Raw genomic sequence first — 22,431 nt, 5'->3', positions numbered from 1 at the left:
AACAGAAACATCTGTAATTAGGAACTGACCTATGACAGTCATGCCACACCCAAGACTGTCGGTCAGCTTTGGGACGGAAGTCGGATTGACCGTTGTTGTGGATCTGCGAGGAGAAGCGCAGAAGCCGGCGGTAGGAGTTGGCAGGCGTCTCTTTGGCGGAGGAGGACAGGCACTCCTCCTCAAAAGCACACTGCAGCATGAACATGGGCCTGTCCTCTATGTAGGTGGTCTGCTCCACCGCCTGAGGGTTCAGCACCAGGTCAGGGGCCGCTGTGGGACGAGAATGAAAGATGAGGCAAAGGAATGGTGTACAGACACAATTACACAATGGAACACGTTTCGTGTCAAGCACCAGACGGGTCCAGTGGATGCAAAGTCTCAATCAGAGCCAGATGCTGCATCAGCCGCAAGGTGAAAAGAGGTTGTATAGAACTTTAATTTCGCCAATGGGGCTGGAGCATCACAGCATAAAAATGATATGATTTTGAAGTCAAATGAACGTGTAGCATTGTCTGTGCAAATCATGTGGCGTTGCATTTGAATAATGTTGGCGGTCTTGTCAATCAAACACAGGAAATTCTTTTTCAACACACTCCTGTCATTAAAATGTAAAATTGGATCAAAGCAAACGTAGGACGATGTTATTTTGGTTGATAATAAGGAAAACAAAACACACTTTGAATCAGCCCATTTTTTTGGGGTGATAGTGTTCCCTTACTTTTTACAAGTGATACTTTCCTAGAAGGCTGAGTGAATTTTCCATTAAGTAGAGAGTGACTTTTTCTGAAGGATTCACACCTCTATTAAGCCATTATGAACACCCTTCACACACACACACCCACACACACATAAGCAAAAAAAAAAAAGGAAAATAATGCAAATAGGTAAAACTGCAAATCACAAATCATCCATCCATCCATTTTCTGTACGGGGGTCGCGGGCGTGCTGGAGCCTATCCCAGCGGTCATCAGGCAGTCGGCTCGGGAAGAATATGCAAACATCATACAGGGAGGGTAGGAGCTGGAATCGGACCGGCACACTCCTCACTGTAAAGCGGGCGTGCTAACCAATGCCCCACCGAGCCGCCTTTTAAATATTAAAAAATCAATCAAGCAAAACTATGAGAGGCCACCTTACTCTCAGAGCACGAGACTCCGGCGGCATTGCGGCCGCCTCCTTTGGAGCAGCTGAGGTGTGCTCCATGGTGCAGGCAGTGGGACAGAGACATCTCAGTACCAGAGCAGCGAACGCCACTCATCACCACACTGTCTGCACTCACCTCGCCTTGCCAGTACCATGTTTCCTGTTGAGAAGAAAACAGGCACCAAGGTTTGAAGGGGACAAACAAGACAAAAAAGCTTGACATGGTTCATAATAATAATGACAATCATAATAGCATAAGTATTTGATTTGACATAAGTGTAATGGATGGATCTATCTGAAAAAAAAAAAGTAAAGTCAGTACGCTGAAGACTATAAGCCAAATACACCTCACAGCCAAAAAGTTCAAATCCAAGATTGCAGCTTTCTGTATGGAGTATGCATGTTTCCCCTAAATTCGGAAAATTTAGAGATTCATTGATTACAAGACTCTTTTTTTTACCAGGATGTGTAAATGTGAGTGAATGGCTGTTTGTCTCTATGTGCCCCATGATTGAGCACACAAACCACCAATGCAGGGTATACACTGCCTCTCACCCACAATCAGCTGGGATAAGCATCAACTTACCCATGACCCTGAACAGAACAAGCAATAGAAAATGGATAAAAATTGGTAAACCAATCTAACAACTTGCTGTCATTGTTTTTCCATTGCAGTGCAATTTCCAATTCTGGCCACTGGAGTGCACTCTGGTATTTCTTCAGCTTTACTTGAAGCCGGTAGAGTAAAACCACTACATTACTGTCAAAAATATATTCTATTTTATCCACATAAAAAAACAACCATGAAATTTGATTGATTTTAGCAACTTATTAATACGAGAGGGCAGTAAAGAAAATGCGTGTTCTTAATCATTCACATGTGCCATAAATGTTTCAAAGATTCAGATTCAAAGAAACCATCACTGACAGAGGCGTTGCTAAAAAAGTATTAAAAACTTGCATTTCTAACACAAGGGGCTCATATTCCTGGCAGCCTCCTGCCTTCATTGCAAAACCTCCAACTATGTCACTCTCTCATATGAATAATCATCATCATCATAAGTATTACAAGGTTTCCCTTGTATAACTTAACTCTCTCCAACTCGTTGCAAACACACTGGAGCTTCGAGGAGTATTTTTTCCTATTAAAGTAGAACGGCACTTTATCTCATCATCCTCTAGTCTTAAGCAAATTGAATGGTTTTGGAATCTTCCAACTAAAAAAAATAAAACAAAAATTGTAATAATCATATCCTTGTTGCCTCTTGTCTTTAAAAAACAGTGTGGCCTCATAACTGTAACAATTTAAATTTACTATGTATTATTTAATTGTAAACATTGTAAACTTGTCTACCGTTCTTTATAACTGGATATTGATGTGATGATGATGATGACGGACATTTTGCAGTGGTGAGCTCAAACTTACAATAAAATTTTAAACCATGTTGTTATGAAAGTAAAACTTGTAAGCAAAAGGCGAACATTTTGCCACATCGCTGCTTAGGCCTATGACAAAATACTCTACTAACTTTTCAAAGCTCCATGCCATGATTATGGTCTAATGATGCTTGAAAATCATGCAACTTGAACCTAATGGACAGCAAAACCTTTCTTAAATTTAGAAGTGTCAAACTCATTCTCACCCCCGGTGGACCACGTCAGCATTATGATTGTTCTCAAAGGACATTCAATGGTATAAATGTAGCTACATTTAACAAACCTTAACATCTTAAACATTTAACAAACCTTAACATCTTAAATAACTATGCATGTATAACTTATTCACATTTTAAGTATTGCTTATGCGTTTTACATATGCATATTAAAAATGTGTGTATATTTAACTCAATCCAGGTCATTGGCAGAGTTCTTTTTTTTTTTTGACACGTGCCTTAAAAGGCTCTTCAGCTGCCGCTGCTATAACATTGATTGAAAATAATGTTTGAAACAATTCCGAAACAAAAAATCACCAACTTAATCTATTTCCTATTTTTTGTTTTGGTTTTTGCAATGAAATATTGACAAACTTCGTAAACAGTCGTTCAAATTATATATCATGTATTTAGTTGTAGCTATTGTGCTCCTCTTCACATTTAAAAGAACCGTGGAAATTACCTCAAGAATCCAAATTATTTTTGTGTTTAGCACTATTTTAGCTGAGGTAATTTGACATCTTTAATCAGGTACAACCTCCTACCCCATCTGGTTCCTTTGCTCATACCTGGAAATAATTGCTGGCAAAGCCCAAACCCAGCTGTCTGCAGACAACCATGGCCTCCATGGTTCCCCAGCCCTCACCGCATACGGTGCCCCACACCAGAGAGCCGTTCTTCTCCGCCAGCACCTCCACACGACCCTCAAAGGGATTTCGACCTCCACTCAAACGCAGCTACAGGTACGGACGAAAGAAGAGGCACATTGTTTCGGGTTCATATTCATAAATCAGGTCTGATTTTTCGCACAATCAGTACAAGAGACAGAAAGAAAGGAATTTCTTAAATGATAAAATTAGTATATACAGACCAAAGAAGTGGTCATGAAGCTTTTTAAAAGAGACCGTTACTTCATGGGTACCGATTCATTTGAAAGGCTAACCTGTTTGATACACACTTCCGTAATAAATGCACTCAAATTACCTTTAGTTTATACGTTTTATAAATAATGATATTCATCTATATGATGACACTGATTATGTTAATGATTTCTCACTAGAATTTTTAATGATAGAACAAGGTACAAAATGGATAAATATTCATCCGTAACACTAAATTTCTATCAAGCTCTACAAGATTTTACATTTTCATGTGATCATATTTCTTGTTTCTAAATAGTGAGCTATTTTTGGAACAGCAATATCTTGACGATCACTAGATTATAAGAGTCATTTCAAAATGTCCACGAAGTGCTAGTGTATTAAACATTTCACTTCGTAAGTGTGTACCAATTTATACTTTTACATCTAAAATAAGTGTATTCAAAATAGGCGAACTCATAATAAATCTATTCATGCTAGTGACCCAATAAATGTCAGATGACTAACCAGTATGTCCGCAAAGAGATCCTGTAGTGGTTGACATGTACAAACGATACAAACGATTGCCCTCTTTTGACAGCAATTATAAATGTGTGATAAACTTTGATCAACATTTCTTAAGCGTTCAAGCTCTAAAATTTTTAACTTTTAGTATCCTGTAGTGACGTTAACGAACGTTAAAGACTCTGATGAAGGCGGAAGTACAAGCCGAAACATGTCAGGAAATGCAACCTAAAATACCTTGTTTGAGATAAAAGAACCAGTGAAGTGATTGACAAGTGAGAACAAAATGAACTTAGTACAACTAAACGGTAAAGAGTTCAAGCAATTTAAGAACAGAGAAGGTAATGTGATTCGTCCAAAATGACTCCTTTTTTTTTTTCTTTTTTGGTTAAGGAGAGTCATTAGGAACTGGAATTGAATCGAAGAACCGGACTCAGAAACCGAATCTTTTTCATTAATTTTATGAAGTTTTGACATTTCTAATCTCATCATCTGAAAGTAGCTAAACACTATACTACACAATATTGCTGGCCACTTTTTGATGTCATAAATAAGAAGCGGGATTGATTCTTTTTTTTCTCTTTTACACTGTGATATCGAGTGTTCTGCACATTGTTTGCATCTGTAACTGTCATACAAAGCAGACTCATGTAAACAGTTCTCATGTAATCAAAACAATGGTTCCAGTTCATACCGGAAGTCACATCCATAATTCATGCAAAGGCTCTGAGGGCTTGGGAATCAAGTGGATAAATAATGAATTCCCAACTATGTGTTTTGTAATCCTTTTGAGAAACAAGTCAATGGAAAACTAAAGGGGAATAAAATAAATCTGAAGCTCACCCTCTCCTGGAAGCCCATAGCAGGGACATTACATCTAACAGCTGCATCCTCCTCGTGGCTGCAGCCCAGAGACTCCTTGTCGAAGGAACACTCGGTGATGGACTTCTCAAATCCAGAACACTGCACTTCATTCATATGGACTGGGCCCATGCCTTGCAAACAAAAAGAAAAACACTGCTTGAAAAGGACACTTTCTGTAGACAGAAAGGAAACGCGGGTGAAAATTGTAACCAGAAATAAAGTATCCTGGAGGAAAAGAATACATCACTATTCTTATGTTGTATTCATAATAATATACAATATACCAGAAACAAATGACACACATTCAGGCTTATCCATCCATCCATCCATCCATCCATCCATCCATCCATCCATCCATCCATCCATCCATCCATCCATCCATCCATCCATTTTCTGTACTAGCACTCACAACTGCAGACAATTTGGAGTGCTCAGTCAGCCTACCATGCATGTTTTTGGGATGTGGGAGGAAACCGGAGTGACCGGAGAAAACCCACACAGGTATGGGGAGAACATGCAAACTCCACGCAGGGAGGGCCAGAGGTGGAAGTGAACCCGGGACCCTCTGAACTGTGAGGCAGACATACTAACCAGTGTACCACCATGCTGCCCATTCAGGCGTCTCCAGAAAGTGAAATGTATGTTATTTTTCTAAAGTAGCAGGCATTTCTAGTCACTGTAGCCTCAATATAACATCTTAGGTAGAATAAAAAAGTCATATTTATTCTTCAAACTGCTTTCAATTTGTTCTGATGACACTCAAAACTCAAAACACTCATATTTCGAACCAATGAAATGAATAAAAAGGCCATTCCTCCAAAACAAAAAATGTTGGTAATGTGTTTTTTGTAAGGAAACTAGCACTCTATGACATTGTACTCCATCAAATATACAGTAGTGTGATAAATATAAATAATTCAACAGTTATTGCCACTTCTTTTACTTCAATTCTATGAACATTGTACTACTCCTTCTGGTGTGTGCGCCTTGGCCACCTTGAGGAATATGATAAAAAGAGACACGAACAAAATCGAGATTCACAACTGACTCAGTAAGCAATTGGTCATTTATCCATCAGCACTGTTATATTGTTTGTTTGTTTTGGCACTTTTTCTGTTTAAAATGTCCTGTTTAAAAGGTTATAAACTGATCGTATTTATTAACCAGTTAATTGCGTTTTGCAATGTTTGTTATTATAAAGCTAAACGGACATACTTAAGGCTAAGCCATGTGGCTGATTTAAACACACAATGTACAATTTTCTTTGTTTTGTTTAGTTTGACAGTAAACTTTGACTGGGAGTGGCAATAAACAGCTTGAAACCTCTTCTTTGAACTGTTGTTCACTATCTGCCCAAGTGCTGATTGTTGTCAAGAAAATTTAGTTTATTGGCTCCTGACTAATTTTGTTGCCCACAAGCCAAAGCAAAAATAAAAATGGTTGAACGGCGGTTCGTACCTTCAAAAACTCTGATTAAATTTTGCATCTACAAGAACGTTATTATTTTTTATGTACTGCACAAAGGGCAGCAAGCTAGCTCAATTCAATCCAGCTCAATTCAATACTCTTACTTTGTGTTACTTTTTAAGTAACCTTTCCATTGTATTTTATGATGACAGGAAAACAGTTTATAAAACATCTGCTGAATGTGTGATTTTCAATGGGTAAGCAGCACATTTAAGTTTTTCCATGGGGCAACTCACTCTTGTTGTAAAAGCGTGCTGAGAAGACACTGTAAAAACACTTCATGCAGTCAGCAGTATAAACATTGTGTGCTGTCTGGAAGTCTGGAAAGGAAGTCCTTCCAGTGCAGGCCATGATTACAGAAGAGGTTACTGAGATCACTGAATGTCTTTTCTGCAGATGGTTTTTTTCCACCAGCTGGTTGGTGTGGTATGGTAACTGATTATACACTGTAATGTATGCTACATACGCCCCAACATCCCATGAAAAAGAAAAAGATGATACATTGCATTAGAATTAACATCAAACACAATGTCTCATTTTATGTGACTTTTGGCCTTGAAAATAATCATGCATCATATATAAATATATGATGCATGATTGCAAATTTTATAGTGCTGATGACTCTCCGTGCATTGTGTATTGATATATGTTTTCTAAATATATATGGCAAAAGCCCTACAGTGACTCCAACACCCGGGGAAAACTTCTTTGTGAGTTTTAACATACAGACTTGGTTACCGAAGACGATTGTGATATTACTAATCCCAGAACACTCGGAATGCTTGCAAACCACATTTTTGACTCTTGGAAGTATTTATTCTTTGGATGCATAACTCACCTTGTCCAAGGCGGCCACCGGACAGGGCCTCCTTGGCTGTACCGAAGCCCAGCTCTCGACACACCACCGTGGCAGACAGCAAATTCCACTTGTCATCACATATGGTGCCCCACTCTCCATTTTTTAACACTTCTACACGGCCCTCGCCTACTATGGCCCCACCGCGCAGACGGACCAATGGTTGCTGAAAAGGAAAACCATTCTTAAAATCAACGTAAGAGTTTGTAGACAAAAGCAGGCAGTGATGCAGATCTCCCAGCAACTGTTTAGGAAAACCTAGTGGAAACACATGTAAGTAGCACATTTTATACAGTTTACACCACATATTGCAGTGTTTGGCACAATTTGGAGTGCTCAATCGGCCTAACAAGCATGGATTCTTTTGGGGATGTGGGAGGAAATCGGAGTTTCTGGGGAAAAATCACGCAGGCACGGGGAGAACATGCAAACTCTAGGAGGGTTAATCGAATCCAAAACCTCTGAACTCTGAGGCGGACGTGCTAACCAGAGATAAAATAATATAGAGTATAATAATTGCAAACATCATCAACTAATGAGAGACGGCAATTTTATTATCATTGGTTGTAAATAGATTTTTTACTTTGTACAGGCAAGTCTGAATTTCGAGTTGCGCACCTTCCATGTATTACTTCATTGTACCACAACATGCCAGGCACTAAGGTCTGCTGGAAGATATGCAACATATAAAGAAGAGGCAGAGAAGATCCCAAACTATGATACAAATAGTCATTGTCATAGTCAGAGCAGAATATATGCTTGTGAGTGTTGCTGTATGCTCCGTGTGTGTGTTAAAGTAGCAGTTGTTCGAAGAATTTGAAGTACGATAACATCTGTGAACAGTTTTTTTTAGCCAAGCTAAGGTGTTTTGCATTATGTGTATATAACAAGCTAGTAGATTATTAGATGTAATTATATGGTTTGGTTGAACATTTTGTTTTTTGAATATAAAACATACTTCTGTTTTGTTGTATCTGTGGATTTTACAGTAAACAAACTGGGCGCAACAAACAGCTTGAAGCATCATTATTTTCCCTTTCTTTGGAGAATGGTGCTTTTAGATTGAAAATAAATATGGACTACATCAACATGCGTGTTTTGATAAGTTTAGATTTGTATTGGTTTATTTGATGTGTCTTTTAACATACTTGATTGTGTTTAAGGACTGCAAGGGTTAAAACCTATTTTTAAATGTTTTTTTTAATATAGTCTCTCCATATCATTGGTGGATTTGGAGTGCATCCCCCGTGGGTTCACAAGCCGAAAGTCACAAAAACTGAAACCATTTCTCACGTATCAAAGTTTGTATCTTTCTACCTCAGGTGAACGTTTTCAGTTCTAACTACATGAATGTAAACTTTTTACCACACTCTGTGCCCATCAAGATGCTTGTGGTCACTTGAGGCATAGAAAAGAAACTGAAAAGAAACATGTTTTAAAATGTAATTTTTACTTGCTCAAAGCAGCTACTTTCATGTTAAGAAATATATTAAATAAATTAAAAAGTTCAATTTCAGAGATGTGTGCCTCAAGTGAGGGGCACAAGCCTCTTGGTGGTCGGGCACAGACTCCTGGTGTCCCTATAGCGACAGGTTCTTTAATTTACTCTTCACTTGACACCAACCAAAGTGCTTTTCAAGCGTGAGCAGAGGTTAAGTGAGATGTACCTCTTGTCTGAAGGCCTTCTTAAATCCAGTCGCAGATGAAGGAGCAAAGGCTCTTCCAGGGACACAGCTCACCACCACAGGCAACCCTTCAGCACAAGTTCCATTAGATTCCACGGATTTATCCTTCCCCAGTTTACAGCTAGACAAATGGGCCTCTTTGCCAGTGCAATTGACGGCAAACTCCCAATATGAGGGCTTCCTCCTGCGAGCAAACATCCTGCACAGAACAAGGAGTATGAATCACTTACAATATTATACTGCTTAGAATGGCTTATGTATGCAACATTGGCAAGCCCATTATAACTCTGACATTAAATATTGTTAATCAATTATGATCACTGTTATGTCTACATGTCTAGATTTATTTTTTCCTTTTTCCATTGTGTTTCCATTGATATTTTTGTGATAGCTCGCAAGTTTAAAATTTGCAAATAGAATACGTGAAAAGATTTTCATCGTGATGCACAGGAGGTTACCAAAGAAAGTGATCCATTTATGAAGATTTTATTGGATTTGCTTCAGCGCTACATGTACGTGTTTCAGATTCATTGTACTTATCTTAATCCCTCAGGTTGAAATGGAATTTACACTCTGTTTCATATTTTCGTAAAGATGACATATGGTAATCATTTCGAATTAATAAACATGGCAAAACCTTTATTTTACTGGTTCTTTTATCACAAACAAGATATTTTAGGTTGCATTACCTGACATGTTTCGGATTGTACTTCCGCCTTCATCACTCTAATGAAATATTTTGTTTGTGATAAAAGAACCGGTAAAATAATTGACAAGTAAAAACAAAATAAACTTAGTACAGCTATGGCAACGAGGGGACCTGCTCGGTTGCTAATGTCTTATCTTGAGGAATCCCGCATTATGTAATTATTTATTACGCTCATTAAGTGTAACGGCACATCTTAAACAACTGTCCTAGGTCTAACATATGTGTAATAAAAAAAAGATGGGGGAGGCAACATTTATTTTTCATTGGGGACTCGATAAGACTCGTTATTAATTTTGTTGGAGGCAGCTGGGCAATTAGAGCCCAGCTGGAATGCTAACGGAAGGAAACTTACTGATAGAATTCTTATTTTGCTAGCATGGGATGAAGATATTGATCTGTATTGGAATTTAATCTGCACTGTGAGGTTCTACAGTAATCATGATAATGCAAAGATTATCACAGGAGTTTTTTTATTTTTTATTTTACAAATGAAAACTATAGCCGGTTTAATTTACGAAGGTTATTTGTAATAATACATTGAATACAGTTTCATAATTGCACTGATAAGTGCATTGACGCCATTGCTAATGTCTTGATTGGTTTTCTTGTATAAGTTTTCATATTAATTTCTTAAATACAGTTCTTGGATATTTTCCATGTCTCCATCAGTAGTATGTACGATTATTATTATTTTTTTTTACATATGATGGAAAATCCACTTCTTTTACTTTAATATTCCTTTTATTATGCACTTGTAGTCTCCAAAATTGTGGAAAAGTGTAATCTATCCCTCCAGATGTTGCAGAGATACTTTTATGATCAGTTTGGGGGCTATTCTTTACGCTGTTCAGTTTTCGCCATTTTCTTTTACGTATTTTATATATTACGTCATATCCTTTGGGTCGGGACTACCAAACAAGGTAATGGGTGTGGGCAAACGATTTCGCAAATCCGCCATCTTTATTACTCTGCGTTAAATGGATTTGTTAGCCTCTTGCTAATGCTGGCATTAGCTTACTGGTTAACTTGACTGCAGTACTTGTTTACAAGACATGTTCATAAATATTTTGGGAATTTATTTTGTTACGTGTTATGTATGGTTGTATGGACAAGTCTTCTGCCGTTACGTCTTTTAATCAATCAAAACGTTTGTAGCGCAAGCAAACTCTACCATGGCTAAAACACTACAAATATTTCTGACCAGAAAGGGAGGCGCACATCTTGCGACCTGAAGGGAGTCGAGTGTAAAGTATCTAATTTTTATTGAAAGAGACCGCACCAAAACAGCTTTCTCTGAGCCGCACTTCAGAACAAGTATAAAAGAGATGCTATCAAAATGAGGAATTCAGACAAAAGCATTGTTGTTCCACTTAATATAGACCACAACTGAATGAGTAAAACGTAAAACGGAAGAATTAATAAACATCTTATGTAAGCTTTAAATCTAGAGCCCCTAAAGCAACTCTTGATAAAATCCTATTAGAGACTATGCAGATGTATCAGAGCAGAGTCAAGTTTAGGTTTATTAGAGAGCAGCCAGATTGGCCCCACACACCACACGTTTCACACGGAGTCATAGCACACGGAGTCATACCGGGAGCAGGATGACACGTCGATGGAAAAATGAAGCAGTCGCCATGCTCTGCTGCAGTAAAGGAAAAATCCAGCCTCTGCACCCACTAAATTTGGTGTTGAATGCATTAGCACTAGTTTATAGAAGACTATGATTAACCTATGTTGCAGTGGCTCATGCACCTTTGAAATCAAAAGTCAGTAACTGACAATCATTATACGTAATGTAACTGATGGCACAAAATTCACTCAAAGCATCTTCTTGTCGGAACTATCAACAATTAAATATAAAATCGGGACCAAATTTGTGTGCAAAATATAAACCTAATCTCTGTCAGTCAGAATTCATGATACTCATATAATATACTCTGCATAGTTGATGCAAACAGTGAAGTTAGCTCTTTGAGAGGTTCTCAATATTCCACACAGAGATTCGCTCCGATAACAGTGTTTTCAGCGAAAAAAAAAATCAAAGTTGTCAGTAACAGTGGCAACCTAAGATGGCTGCCCTCCGTGGCTGAGGCATAGGACAGTTGTCAAATGGCTTTAATTGCTGTTAATGAGAGACGGCCGAAAAAACTCGTAAGGTTTTGTCACAGCTAATTTGTAGAGGAAAGGAGGGGTACATCCTGCAGTAGTCCGCAGCCAATTACAGGGCACAAATATAACCATTCACAATTTAGTCTTCAAGTAACCTACCATTCATGTTTTAGGCGTGTAGGAAGAATACCCCAGTTCCCCCTATAGGAAGCGTACCCGGAGAAAACGCATGTGGGCACAGGGCACGTGTGCAGAATTCACAAAAGAAGGCCAAAATTAAAATTTTATACCACAATTTGAACTGTGAGTTGAATGTGCTAACCAGTTTTGCCATAATTCCAAAAGGTAAGTTTGGCGCAAACATGATAATGCTCATCAGCAAAAGAACAAAATGCAGTGAAGCATACTGGTGGCACCATCATGCTTTGGGACTATCTTTCTTTCGCCAGAAATAGAACGTTAAGTTCGAAAGAATATGAATTTCTAGAAAAGTCTATTAGTACAGCCGAACTTCATTTGGGGTTAATCATGGGCTTTTTAAAAGTTGGTAGTTGTGCGCTGACTCTCATTTAACGTGAGTCTTATTCATGATAAAGTTTTGTCCCCACTTATAAGAGGGTGTGCAAACTTGTGCAACCATATTATTTTGGCTGATTATTTTTACTTTCATTCTCTGACTTGTGCAGGTGGTGGTTGTATTATTCTTCCAAAATAACTTTTCAAAACTCAAATTTCTTACAGAAATGACCAGCAGTGATCATGTTCTCACACCTGCTCTAGACTGAATACAACCCCAACCTAACCACAAATACTCACTTGTAGACTCTGGCGTTGTATTTCCTCTCCCCAGGGAAGCCAAACATGCCACAGATGACTCTGCTGTTCAGGTGGCTCCACTCCGTATTACAGATCTGCTTCCATTTCCCACCATCCTTTACCTCCACGTAGCCCTCTGTCACAGGGATCCGCTTGCGTAATGATGACAAAATGGCTCGAATGCGCACATCTTCAACTTGAATGTCAAGGTTCTGTAAGGAATATGAAACCCTCATGAAAGAAGGAACATCAACAAATTTAATGTATGCTTAGTTCCACAGTATAGTACAACCGGAGAGTATGAAATGAAATGGAATATTGGTTAGCAAATCTGCCTTGTTGTTTTAAGATTAGATTTACAGCTCCTGTGTGCTGAAGAGTCATCCAGAGTCAGTTGAGCTAGGTTCTAAGTAATCATTTAGTTGTGTTACATAATACACAAAAAAACACTCCATTTCCTAGCCGCCTGGTCGTAGGCTATGACCTACCAGCTTGGTGTGATCAAACATTTTTCAAATAAAACACATTTTTACTGTTATTGAAGTGACACTATATATGGATACCCTGCAACTGTGTTTTGCTTTAAAAGCTCATAAATTTAAGATTCTTCACGGTAGCCGTAATTAAGACACCTTTCCAAACTAAAGAAAAATTGAATTTCCTGTTTTTAATAAGGCATATGTTGAGACTGGGTGTCTTGTTAACACAACCAAACTAAACAAAGCGATGGACTCGGCGACCTGAAAACACAACATCACTTAATAAGTAGTTATAAGACGGCTACACATTTTTACAGTGGATTTTGCAGTTAATCTTCCATCATTCCTGGCAGAAGAAACAACTAAAGAGCATGCTTTAAAGGAAAACAGAACAGCAAAAAAAAAAAAAAGCTTTGAACCATGTTTGCCGTTCTGCTGAATTCAACAATTATGCTATCCATCCTTCAATTTTCTTTTACACCACAAAGTGGCTGTCAGTCAATCATAGGGCATATAAAGACAGACAGCAATTCCCCATGCACATTCATAGCACAAAGTCAAGTAAGTAAACCACTACACCATCAGTAACTTTAACAATTAGATAAAATAAATTATTAGGCTTACAAATATGTTTTGCACAGCCCAACTCATCAAAACACAATATTCTAATTAATTTCCGGGCAAAATCTATCAAAGTTCCATTCCAAAGTTTTTATCTATCTCAGGAGGCGACAATTTTGTCATGTGTTGTCAACTAAAAAATGGCATCACAGTTGCCAGGCCTCAGGTCATGACCTTTCATGGCTCACCAGTTTTCTGAAGCTGAGACATGATTGGTTGTGAACCGAGACCTAGCAACTGTGATGCGATGGATAAAAATGTGTGCATTTTGCTATTTAACTCATATTCCACAAACACAATATTGACCAGAATACCATTTTTAGACGAGTGAGGGTTCATACAACATATTGTGAAGAAAATTTGGGGGTTGACTTCCTCTTTAAAAATCTACGTAGCTCACATTAACACTAAATAAGAAAGCTGAAGAACACCACTGCTACTAACAAAAATATTTGATAAATGTTGAAAATTGCATGAGTTTTGGGTCATTTGACTTTGAATGGGGTTTTATAAAATATGGCAAAGAATAAGAAGGTCCAGAGAACAAGCTTGCAGACCCCTTTACTGTTTGCTTCTGTGAGGATGTATCATTTTGCTATCTCCCATAGCCCGAAGCGGCCACATTCTTGAGCTTGAACTCAGCCTGCAATACAGAAATACATCAGATTGGCTCAGCAGATATGCTCATGATTCCTCACCTCACATACATAATGCGGTAAATCAAAGAATGAAGAAAGCATTTTCTAAACACTGCTTTTCCTCCAAGTCCAAGACAAGTCCAGAAATTTGAGAACTACAAATCACCACTCTATCTGACCTCCGCTGGAGTATTTCCTGCCAAACCTAACTGAATTTGTCCAACAAAGTCTCCAGTGCAGAGAATATAAAGCTGTGCAAAATATAGTATAATACAAATGGCTTGTGAACCATGTCTGTGTTTACTAAACACACAATAAGATACAAGAGTCAGTTGGAGACATTTTCATGACCCATGACACCATAGACGCTTAAAATTTAAGCCAAAATAACAAAAACCAGGCAACTAAAATGCATCTCTTGAGGAGGTAAACAACAATGCCAAACCTCACATTTGTCCTCATTCAGGAATGAATGCGTAGAAATGTTCGTTCTCTGTGCACAAGTTGAGAACAGACACAAAATTACTATGGTGAGTGTGGCCTTTTGTCTGTGTCCACCAAACACACAATATGATACAATTGTCAGTTGTAGACATTTTCATGACCCAAGACACCATGGATGCTTGAAATTTAAGCTAAGAAAATAAATAAATAAAAAACAGGCAGCTAAAATGCATCTCTTAAAGAGGTAAACATCGCTGCCAAATCTTACATAAGTCTTTATTCAGTAATGAATGCGCACAAGTTGACCACATACACAAAATTACTGTAGAGTAAGCTCAGTCAATGCCTGAAGGTTTCAAGTTGTGAGAGATGGCCCTCTTAAAGGTTGGCATTATCTTAAAGCTTCCTGAAAACAGAAACTGACAACATATACTAATAACACTGGTCAACAGCAAATTTTCATCAGAAATGGCTTTATGTGTCCCTAAAATTATTTTTCTAGCTAATTTCAAAAAAGTCTTGACGTTTTGCGAACACATCAGATATTTTAGATATTCATAAATATTACTAAACATATTATGATCACATTCTTCTTATTAAAATGGGATGTGCCAGAGAAAAGAATGAGGGCAGTTTGGAAAAATCAGACCAAAAAAATGCATTCATAAAAGTTTATTTGCCAGGAAAGGTGAGAGATTCAAAAGCTTGTCTGGTTTCTGGGTGGAATTCAGTCCACAGAAAAGACGCACTTTATTAAAAGGCCCATCTTTGTTTTTTGAGAAAATTAAAGGCTTAAACTAAGTGCACCTTATGATAGGGAAATACAGTGCAAATGTATGGACATACTTTTAGAGAATGAGGCCCATTGTCTTCATACAGTACAAAGGAACTTACAGGAAAAGATACCAGCCATTTTCAACTTAGTCTTTAGGTTAGTGTTTTATTCCTTGGCTGGACAACGTGAATGCTTGCCATCATCCACTCTATTTAATTTCTCTTTATTTCTTTCCAGTCTGGAAATCAGGCGCTCACGTGATCTCTCACCCCTAAAGTATGAGCCATTTAGTTTCACACACAAAAAAAAAGATTACAAACATGTGTGTCTTGTTTTGTTCCCGCACTCTCCAGGGAGATTGGCCTTTCCTGTGTCTTGTTTTGAGGGAAAAGCACAGATGGAAAAGCCATTTGTGGGATGACAAGTAAAGGAGAGGTGAAGTTGATCTTGTGCAATATAATATAGCAGTGCAAAGCTACACAGTTGTGAAGAAACTCCATCGTTGAAAAGAAAATCAAAGGAAACAAGCCAACAGCCCCTTTTCGACCCCTCGTAAAGTTCAGGATCACATGTAAGCTGACGAGCAAAAGGCGAGAAATACCCTGGACTGTCCCTCACAAGGGGAAAGAGACATAGCATGTTAACGTGAATATAATTAGGTGAATTCACATATGGACGTATAAATAATAAGACCACAGAATTGCACAGGCCCAACTAACAGTAGGTCTGTGACTGGAAAAAATTACTGGACTGAATGCTTTTCAGCTCATCTAAGCAGCAAGCACCACAGATTTGACAGTTTGCGGGGGATGAGATAACCACCACATGAACGACTACTTTTGACTATAAATACGGAAATAAGTAGTGACTTCTATTTATTTAATCGGTGGTGACTTATTTATTTATTGAATTAATGATTTACTTTTTAAATGTTTATATCTATTTATGTTTTGCAGTGAAGACAATTTTGCCACAAATGGTGATGATGCAAACTACTAATTTTGACAGAATGAACGACACGTCATGAATATTTTCAGAGGCTTTTTAAATAAACCCACACAGCCCTCAAACACTTAAAAAAAAAAAGGTCTGTCAGATGGCAGTCACTATGAAACCAGTACTGAAGATAGAGCAACACTGTAATCATACTCACAAATAGGTAGTGCAACACTGAAAAATGTTTTTAGCTTTTCTTTCTGTCAACATGTGCAAAACTCTAATCGTGTTCTGCCTTTCTAACATTGAGCAGTTACCTGCCCACTCACTAATAATAATAATAAAAGCAACCCTTGCAAAGATGAGTGGTATGAAAGATGAATGAATGACTGTAATAATAATATCAAAACCCTTGAGAGCAGATAGACTTGATTATTTTTGGGAGGTGTTTCCAACAGACTGCACTTTCCATTTTTACTGGTCGATATTACGTTAATCTGCTTCTAAGTAGGAATTGTTATCACGGTGACAGATAGTGAATACTATCTCACAGTCTTCATTCTCTGGGAAACTATGTTTTTTATTTTAGATGAGGTCAATAAGAGTTCCATGTGTCAAAAATAGCTAAGTGAAGAGGCTATCTTTTCGCATTTGTCTCACAGTCAATTTACTGTACAGGGAAAACAATATTTTGTTGTTTCTATTTTTATATTACAGAAAACAGCATAGCTCTTAGTGAGTAGAGTACTGTAGTTTTTTTTAAGAATGTGAAGCTATAGTCTGTGTCACCATCTTTCAATCACTGCCATCCACTGCTGGCTTCGAAACAATAATTTGGGTTAAAAAAAATGGACCAACCCAGGAAATCTTTTAACCCATCGGTTTTAAAGGTGTATGTACAGGATATAAATATTCTTACGTGCATGCCACAGTAAGGCAGCAACCCAATATATTAACTGTAAAACATTTTAGAGGTTTCTCAACGTTTTGACCATGATGTGCTTTCAGTACATTCCTCTTCTGCAGCAGATGAACATGTGCCAGCAAAAACAGCACGCATCTTATGAACACGTGTTTCTAATAGAGGGCTTCAACAGCTTTCAAAAGCAGCAAAAATCACCTCACAGGGGAAAAATGCCATGCTGGTAAGGTAAAGCCTCCAACAGAAATGCCTTTTGTTAAGTTACTCTATATTGTAAATGGGTCGATCCATTTATGTCGGTACTGTATATTATATGAATAGAAAATTATTTTGAAGAGGAAAAAATATTTGTACCTTAATATTGTATTTATGTATTATGTGTCTACAATGGATACAATACAAAACAACAATTATACAGTTCCAAAATGGCCCAGTTTGCGACGCCCCATTTAAAAACCTCATTTGTTCGCAAAGTGGAAACATGTTTCCCCCACGCTTTGACAAAGTGAACTAGAAAATAGAAACGATGGAAATTGTTCATGTATGCAACATACATACGAAGCTTCAGTAATAATACCTACATGAAATAATTTTGCAGTATTTCCTATCTCATTTTGTTGAACATTTTTGTCAGTCTCGCGATATATTATCGTTTATTTTTGTCTAGGACCTCGATTTGCTCTTGCTTCAACAAAGGCTTTCTTCGTGGGGTACCAACAGAAAAACATAAAAGCTTAAAATGGTGTTCTTATATTTACAGTGCCTTAAACCTCATAAATAGTATTGGTCCACTATAAAATCACAAATCATGTCGGAGATGGTAAGCGGATATAAGAGAATATATAGTTTATATATATTTATATATACATAACTACACACCGACATACAGTGTGTACAGACCAACACTCGCATGCGAAGAAATTTAATACAGGCATAATGAATGGAAAAAGGAAATTGAGAGAAATGAAAATTGATGAAATTGGCCAGAATTCACCTTTAATGTCAATAAGTAATGTTTTGAGCCACTAAGGGCCGTACAAGCTAGTTTATTTAAGTGTCCTTTTAATTTCTTTTTGAAAATGACTTTTGTAGCTGTATCTTAGTTTTGTTGTACATCCGTTGCACAATGACATTGCGGTTTCTTTCTGAATAAAACACTTCTGAATATAGTAAGATGGCAGGAATATAATCACCTTTCAATGGGAAGCCATGAGGGATTTCTAGGCATTTCTAAAATATTTGTGTACTTAAAACAATTGTGTGCTAACCTGGCAGCCTTATTGTGAAAAATGTATGGTTTTTACACTTTGTTATTCGAACCAGATGACTAAATCACGAGGCAGTACCCAAGGTGTGACAAGATGTTCAATGTGATAGACTTGGAACATTTCCTAGTTACAGCAAAACTTCTCCCCGTTTTATCCACAATATAATCTGTTGAGGGCTCACTTATGTGACTTCCCAGCAAGTGTTAAACTGAATTGAGAGTCACTGTGTAGCATATGTCTCGCCATGAATCATTTGTTTAAATATTAAAAAATAATTTTGACTTTATTTAATACTAATGCAAAACTAATGCGGGAGTTGGGAATTTCCTTGAGGAACCCCATATTGCATTTACTTGTCTCAACGCCAATGCTTTCTATTCCTTGCGGCGTTACGGAGAAGATCGCAACGCAGCGTTTTGTTCCGCGAATTAGGCGTTAGCAGCTGACAATTTAGTTTCAATATGTTGACCTGCCAGAGAGGTGACATTCCATGTCCCCAGAGCCAGCTTCTACAGCCGGGGATCGGACCGCCAAGGTCCCCGCCTTTGGCCGCCGCCCAGCTCACTCTGCACCCGACCCCCCAGGTGGTGAGCCCATGGGAAGAGGGACCCACGTTTTCTATTCGGGCTATACCCGGCCGAGCCCCTAAGGGCGGTTCGGTCCCTGTATCACCGATGCCAGAGTCTGGTCCGCATTTCCGGCAGGCAGTAAGTAAGTCAGATTCGTTCCCAGTGAGGGTTGGACTCCGCCAAGGCTGCCCTTTGTCACCAATTCTGTTCATAACATTTATGGACAGAATTTCTAGGCGCAGCCGAGGCGTTGAGGGTGTCCGGTTTCGGGACCTCAGCATCGCGTCTCTGCTTTTTGCAGATGACGTGGTGCTGTTGGCTTCTTCAGGCGGTGATCTCCAGCTCTCACTGGAGCTGTTCGCAGCAGAGCGTGAAGCGGTCGGGACGAGGGTCAGCACCTCCAAATCCGAGTCCATGGTCCTCGGTCAGAAAAGGGTGGAATACCCTCTCCGGATCAGCGATGAGATCCAGCCCCAAGTGAAGGAGTTCAAGTATCTTGGGGTCTTGTTCACGAGTGAGGGCAGGATGGAGCACGAGATCGACAGGCGGATCGGTGCAGCGTCGTCGCAGTAATGCCGATGTACCGGTCTGTCGTGGTGAAGAGAGAGCTTTTGGCTCAGGCCAAAACGCAAATGGCAAAGCTCTCGATTTACCGGTCGATCTACGCTCCTACCCTCACCTATGGTCACGAGCTATGGGTCGTGACCGAAAGAACGAGATCCAGGATACAAGCGGGCGAAATGTGTTTCCTCCGCAGGGTGACCGGGCTCTCCCTTAGAGATAAGGTGGGAATCGGTCGTCCGGGAGAGAGTAGAGCCGCTGCTCCTCCACGTTGAGAGGAGCCAGATGAGGTGGCTCGGGCATCTCATCAGGATGCCTCCTGGTCGCCTCCCTGGGGAGGTGTTCCGGGCATGTCCCACCGGTAGGAGACCCCGGGGATGACCCAAGACGTGCTGGAGAGACTATGTCTCTCAGCTGGCCTGGAAACGCCTTGGGATCCCCCGAGATGGGCTGGATGAAGTGGCTGGGGAGTCTGGAAGTCCCTCCTAAAGCTGCTGCCCCCGCGACCTGACCCCGGATAAGCGGAAGAAGATGGATGGATGGATGGATGGATGGATGGATGGATGGATGGATGGATGGATGGATGGATGGATGGATGGATGGATGGATGGATGGATGGATGGATGGATGGATGGATGGATGGATGGATATGTTGACCTGAACGCTAAAGAAGATGATTTTTGCATCTTGAAAGATTGATGTCTTGACTCAAAATAGAAAGCATGATATCATTACATAAACTGCCCCATGCGAGATTGAGACATGCTGAATTAACCAATTGTTAATTTAAGAAAATGTGACTATCCACATTAAAAACATCATGTTTGAAGATGGTCATTTCTGAAACCTTTTTTGTAAAGATAATAACCATGTACAAATCCACAATTACTGTGCAATGATGAAGGCTGACAAAAGCATTTTACTATTTTACAGTTCAATGCGGACATACTGTATTTGGAAGTTTACAGAGAGTAAAGTGAAATTTATGTCCCCAGAAGTGGGGGGAGGGGGGGGTGACCTAAGAGAGGAAAATGTGAGTTGCACACGAGGTGACTCAGTGTAATTTTCTTATGAAGTGTACGTGCATGAGAAGAGTTAGGGGATGAGAAGTTGTGCAGCCAAACAAAATAAACTATAAATTCAAAAATGTTGGCTCTGTTATTCCTCAAACATTTTTTCTGTTCTTATAAAATGCAAAGCTTTCGTCAGGAACAGAAGCAGCACAGGACCTGACAAACTTGCACTTAGCTGAGACTAATATTCCTTGTGCATTATCAACAAAACATTTTTTCAGAAATGATGGTTGAATATATTCTTAAATGAATCAGAAATATATAGAGCCAATGCTAACACTCACAAATAATGTATGACTCATTACAACTACAGTATTATTGTGTTTGATCAAAAAATTAAGTCTGTATTTTGTCTCGTAGGGTCTTCGAAATTATTGTGATTGAGTGCCTCATTGGCAAGTCTCTTCCTCCTGCAAGCAGCTGCAACAGTTTCTGGGGTTTGCAAACTTTTACAGGAAGTTCATCCAAGACTACAGCCAGGTCACTGCACCCTACAAACAACTCCCTTTTACTAACTTTTTATTTCCATCAAGCCCAGAAACTGATGCTGCCTTTAAATGCCTTAAATAACTGTTCACCGCTGCCCAGTCATCATCCAACTTGATCATTCTCCCCAATGTCGAGGTGGATGCTTCTAATTCCGATATTAACTAAACAGGCAAAAGAGCCATTTTGCCACATGCTGTCGACTGAAAATGACATCACAGTTGCCAGGTCACAGGACACAACCAATCACGGCTCACCTGGTTTTCTGAGGCTTCACATGTGACAGTGTGTGTGTGTGCGTGTGTGTCTGCGTGTATGTGCGTGCGCGCGCGTGCGTTTAGTCATCTAAAACATCAGTTGCCCTTCTTTATGAAATGTATAGTCTCAGGACATATTGTTTTTGATACCGTTCATATTTTTAGACTGAACAAAATTGTGTCCTCAGGCTGCATGAAAGTGGGCATTGCCAAACGTTTCATAAACTTCGGAATTTCTACATGTTGAAGAAGTTGAGAAATAGAATGGAATGTATGCTCATGAATGCAGTTCAGACCTCAGAGAATTCCCATGGTGAAACAGCAATGCGAACATACAGACAGAAAACTAAATATTTCATAGAGTCAGGCTCAGTAAACTCACAGTGTCAATTGTGTACTGGTCAGCTTACTGTAACAAACAAGTCCACTGGAAACTTCTGTATCGTGGCATAATAGCCAATTCTAACAAATGTTCAAGATTCAACACCTCCTATTCAATTTCAAACGCGTAACATGGTGAAGAACTTACAAAGGAGAATCTGACCGCATTAGTAAAAGGTCAGCAACACATGCGTGCAAGTATACATGTTTCACCTCCCTCTTAGCTCATTGTCTGGGTATTTGCTTTGTGTGTGAATCGCTTGCTGGACATTGAACTGAGGTTAGCGCCACTTAAAAAGGCGGTGGCTCTCCTAAATGCTCTCGGAGCATAG

The 22,431-nt window shown here is 39.1% G+C and overlaps 1 protein-coding gene across 1 annotated transcript in view; it reads right to left on the bottom strand.

Annotated features, from left to right (window-relative positions):
* The window catches only part of loxl2b (lysyl oxidase-like 2b), a 35,189-nt gene that overhangs the window by 4,081 nt on the left and 8,677 nt on the right, over positions 1–22,431 (bottom strand). The window contains exons 4-10 of the mRNA XM_085910564.1: positions 12,690–12,901; positions 9,035–9,251; positions 7,350–7,533; positions 5,024–5,175; positions 3,365–3,532; positions 1,138–1,303; positions 30–270 (exon numbers count right to left, since the gene is read on the bottom strand). Of these exons, the coding sequence (XP_085766690.1) occupies positions 30–270; positions 1,138–1,303; positions 3,365–3,532; positions 5,024–5,175; positions 7,350–7,533; positions 9,035–9,251; positions 12,690–12,901 (1,340 nt within the window). The remainder of the gene's footprint in view (positions 1–29; positions 271–1,137; positions 1,304–3,364; positions 3,533–5,023; positions 5,176–7,349; positions 7,534–9,034; positions 9,252–12,689; positions 12,902–22,431) is intronic.

This window comes from Syngnathus leptorhynchus, chromosome 4 (assembly GCF_054491065.1).
Source record: "Syngnathus leptorhynchus isolate UIUO chromosome 4, UIUO_Slep, whole genome shotgun sequence".
Classification (NCBI taxonomy): Eukaryota; Metazoa; Chordata; class Actinopteri; order Syngnathiformes; family Syngnathidae; genus Syngnathus; species Syngnathus leptorhynchus.
Note: the sequence above shows the minus strand (reverse complement) of the source record. Positions and strands in the feature narration are given on the sequence as shown.